We start from the raw sequence: 3,954 nt of genomic DNA, 5'->3' as shown, positions 1-3,954 counted from the left end.
ACACACACACACACACACACACACACACACACACACACACACACACACAAAGATCTGTTTTAATATGTTTATTGTTTTACATTCATCTCACTGTGTGTGTGTGTGTGTGTGTGTGTGTGTGAGAACAGGTGGCTGTTTGAGTCTGGAGGAAGTACGCTTGAAGCAGCAGCAGGATCTGATGGAAGCCAAGAGGAAACAGAAACCGGTCTGAAAACTCATTTACATTCTTTATCTTTTACATTTCATATTAACACAATTCATTCACGTCAGATATTCAAAGTGCTTTACAGGTGAATGGATAAAAGAATCATAAAATAATACAATAAACAAACAAAACAAACCAAAAAGGATGAATGAATGAAAACATTTCATGCACGCTGGAAATTCAAAATGCTTCAAAAGTAAAGAGATCAAAGTTTGTATTATAAATAAATAGCTGTGCTCATCACTTTAATGTTGCAGCTCATAAATAACGACTTCATATGCAGCTGGGTAATTTAAACAGTAATAATTAATCACGTTTTATTTATTGATAATATTTTATAATAATAATTTGACTCTGTGAAGAAACTAGACGAGTAATGCAGTAAAATGTTCCTGTAAAGAGTAGCTGAGTAGAAGTATTAAGTGTTTATAAAGTGTACTTTTGGTAGCGATATTAGCGTATTAAAGCTAAATAATTCTTAGTGTTTATTTGCTTTGTTGTTGTTTCAGGTGAGGAAGCAGCTGATGGAGCAAACAGCGGTCCTGAAATGCTGAGTCAGCTCTCCTCACTCTCTTCTGGCAGCTAAACTCAAAGTCACGTGGTTTTAAACTGGATTAACTTCACATCTCCGAATACTAAATATCAATAAAACATGTACAGAAACACACAATGTATACACAAAGAGTGACATACAGAAATATACATTTTGATTACAGTTGTTTATGTTGTGTCATGTATTTTGTATATGAAATGTCTGTTAAATGAGTCTCATGCAACTGTTGATGAGGCTCATGGGAAATGTAGTATTTAGCACCATTAAATACACCAAACTTGATTTGTCAGGTACAAATTTGCAGTCGTGGAAGAATGAAGTATTCCGACAAAGTAGCAATGACTCAATTTTAAAGATACAAGTACTTGTAAAAAGTAAAAGTACTCACTATGCAACAATGTAAGCAGCGTTTAAATATTGCAGCCGGCTGCAGTAAATCTAATTTGACTCATTTTATAAATGTTTTCATTTACTTTATAACTGTATATTATATATGAATATTCCTCTGAGTTAAAGTATAAAGTAGCATGAAATTAAAATGCTGATTGGAGACATTATGTACCGTTTGAATCTGGAGAAAATGTGTTTTATTATCCAGGGAACAGAGAGTAGATTTCACAAAGTGTGGCGTTCCTTCTTGACATTTATTACTTTAATTTAATTTAATATTATTATTTGTACTTATTTATTTACTTATTAAAATGTTTCTTCTCCTGTCATATTTACAAATGTTCTATTTTTCTGGACTTACTCTTTCTGTTAGTATTAAGTATTTTAACTGTAAAATATTTTATTATTTATTATATATCTAAATTGACAATCAATAAAAACGACCTTTGAAAGAAAAAATTAAATACAGTAGTTGAGTAAATGTACTTAGTTCCATTCCATGTTAAAATGTTTAGAAGTGTTGTGTAGTTATTTCGATAAATATGTTGTTTTCTGTCTAGAAACACAGATTTTGATTTTCTTGCAGAGAAATTAGTTAAAAACTACTCATTTACTATGTTTTGGACTTATATTGTTCTGTATATGGTCATCAAATTGGTTAGGTGTTGTAAAGTTTAGAGTTAATATCCAGGGAATGAATTTAAGTTAATTAATTGTCTTTTATGTTGTTGTGTTTCTGTCGTTCCTCTCGTCCACCAGCAGAGGTCGCTTTCTGCCTGTTTCAGAGGCAGTGAAGATGAACACACAGCATGTTGTGTAATTGATGACTGACTTGTTCTTGGAAAATATTTGGTTCCTTCTAGGAATAAACTATGACAATATTATGGTCAGAGTAGAACTTAAAATACCATAGGAGAAAGATAAGGTTACACACAGACAAACACCATGAACCATCGGCCAGATATCTGTGTTTTTATTGGGGTTTGGGTCCTAATGTGACACCGGAAGTCTTTGCATAACACTGATTAAAGGACAAATAAATGTCAGCATCGGGCGTTTTTTCCCCCTCTGGCATGCATAATGAAGATGTCATACTAGGTGACTGAAAAAACCAAATGCGCATGCGTGAGAGATATTGCAATATTTGTAGTTTGTAGCCATGCTTGTAGTCCAATGGAGGCGCCACTCTGTGACGCTGTCACCGCATTCAAGGGCTCCTCGTTTGCTCCGACGTTTCAATGCCAATGTACTTATGAGCATATTATATCATAGACAATACGTATAAGCTTATTATATTGGGGATGTTAAGGCTGTTATGGTATAAAATAATGTGCCTTGTATAACAAATCATGTAACATATCTGTTTTTATTTTGTTACAAATGAATCAGCAGATAATAATAATGATTTACTGTAAGAGTCTAAGATGTAAAATAAAAAAACAAAGCAAAGAAAATTACTTATTCGAGATCATAGTGAACAACGTTCAGGGAAGGATAATTTTTTTTAAATTAAATGAATTCAATTAAAAGTAAAATTAACAATATAATTTTTTGTTGAATTATAATTGTAATTTTTTTTAGACTTCACACCCACTACAGTGATCTCTTTATTTAAATATTTTTAATTTAATTTAATTTAATGTAATCATTTAATTTTCTACTTTCATTATTTCTGAACTTACTCTTATTTTACTAATTCTATTTTTTAAAAATTTAATTTAGTTTTAGTTTTATTTCTACAATACATTTTTTTTGTTGAATTATTATTGTAATATTTTTTTATTATTATTTTGAACTCGTACACATATTCAAGAAACTTGTTCGTGTGCACTTTTTGTTGTTGTTGTTGTAACTAACGGCCATATTTCCGAGGGCACCTGAACGCGGCATGATTCGGTGGCTGTTGGAGCTGATCTTTGTGCGAACGAAGCAGAGCGGTCGCAGTTAGCAACAGTTAGCATCGCAGTTAGCTTCAGGACGAGCAGACACACTCCGAGGACCGCGGAGGAGGAGGCCGATACATCCACACATACAGCTATAATAAAGTGACAGCGGCGGTCTTAACATGGTAAGGAGACACTTCAGAGTCGTAAAAACCCGGTGGGCGCCATCTTTTTTTTATTTTATATAACGACAGTCACAATCTAGCGCAAGAGCTAGAAAAGCTAATGCTAAACGGGCTGGCTGGCTAACTGTTTTCCTGACTCATTATTGAGCAGCCCGAGGAAGCTAAAGGCTGCCATTTTACACCAATAAACACGGGCAGTTTGGTCTTTTTCCTGAGGCAAAGACCGAGGCCGCTTTTATCCAAAATATACCCCAAACACTACACGTGTGTCTAAATAAAAAATGGTCCAAATAGATATTGTATTTTCATTTTAAGCTAATCCCCAAGCTAACGTTACTTAGCTTAGTTAGCTAACAGGCTAATCTAGCCGTTGAAGCTAATGCTAGCAGCCAGTATTGCGTAGCAGTGTTTGACTCCATTCGCAGCGCGAGCGTTTTTGTGGATAATCCCTAACAAAATATTACCCAAAAAGCAGGTCAATGTACAGCCTCGTTGTATTTAGTGAGGATTATAAAGAGTCCTAATTTATCTGGAGCTAGTTCCTCCTCGTTATTATTAAACCGACCTTGTGTCGTAACGTTGGGTCATTTTTAAACATGACACACTCTTTGAATACCTGTAAAAGAAACACACCAGGTCCTCTCCACATTTTAGGCCTTAGAGATGTTGGCGGGGGGGGGGGGGGGAATGTAGGAAGGGTGGACGAAGGGGAGACTCCTCTGTTTGTATAGAAAATAA

The 3,954-nt window shown here is 34.5% G+C and overlaps 2 protein-coding genes across 2 annotated transcripts in view; both read left to right on the top strand.

Moving 5' to 3' along the window:
- LOC116385169 (uncharacterized) overlaps positions 1-2,194 on the top strand; it is a 5,395-nt gene extending 3,201 nt beyond the window's left edge. The window contains exons 4-5 of the mRNA XM_031850396.1: positions 129-205; positions 715-2,194. Of these exons, the coding sequence (XP_031706256.1) occupies positions 129-205; positions 715-759 (122 nt within the window). The 3' untranslated portion in view covers positions 760-2,194. The remainder of the gene's footprint in view (positions 1-128; positions 206-714) is intronic.
- Positions 2,195-3,030: 836 nt separating this feature from the next.
- LOC116385069 (cullin-1) overlaps positions 3,031-3,954 on the top strand; it is a 17,014-nt gene continuing 16,090 nt past the window's right edge. The window contains exon 1 of the mRNA XM_031850256.1: positions 3,031-3,216. The gene's annotated coding sequence lies outside the window, so the exon portion shown is untranslated. The remainder of the gene's footprint in view (positions 3,217-3,954) is intronic.

This window comes from Anarrhichthys ocellatus, unplaced genomic scaffold, assembly GCF_004355925.1.
Source record: "Anarrhichthys ocellatus isolate YVR2014 unplaced genomic scaffold, GSC_Weel_1.0 scaffold10, whole genome shotgun sequence".
Taxonomy (NCBI): domain Eukaryota; kingdom Metazoa; phylum Chordata; class Actinopteri; order Perciformes; family Anarhichadidae; genus Anarrhichthys; species Anarrhichthys ocellatus.
Note: the sequence above shows the minus strand (reverse complement) of the source record. Positions and strands in the feature narration are given on the sequence as shown.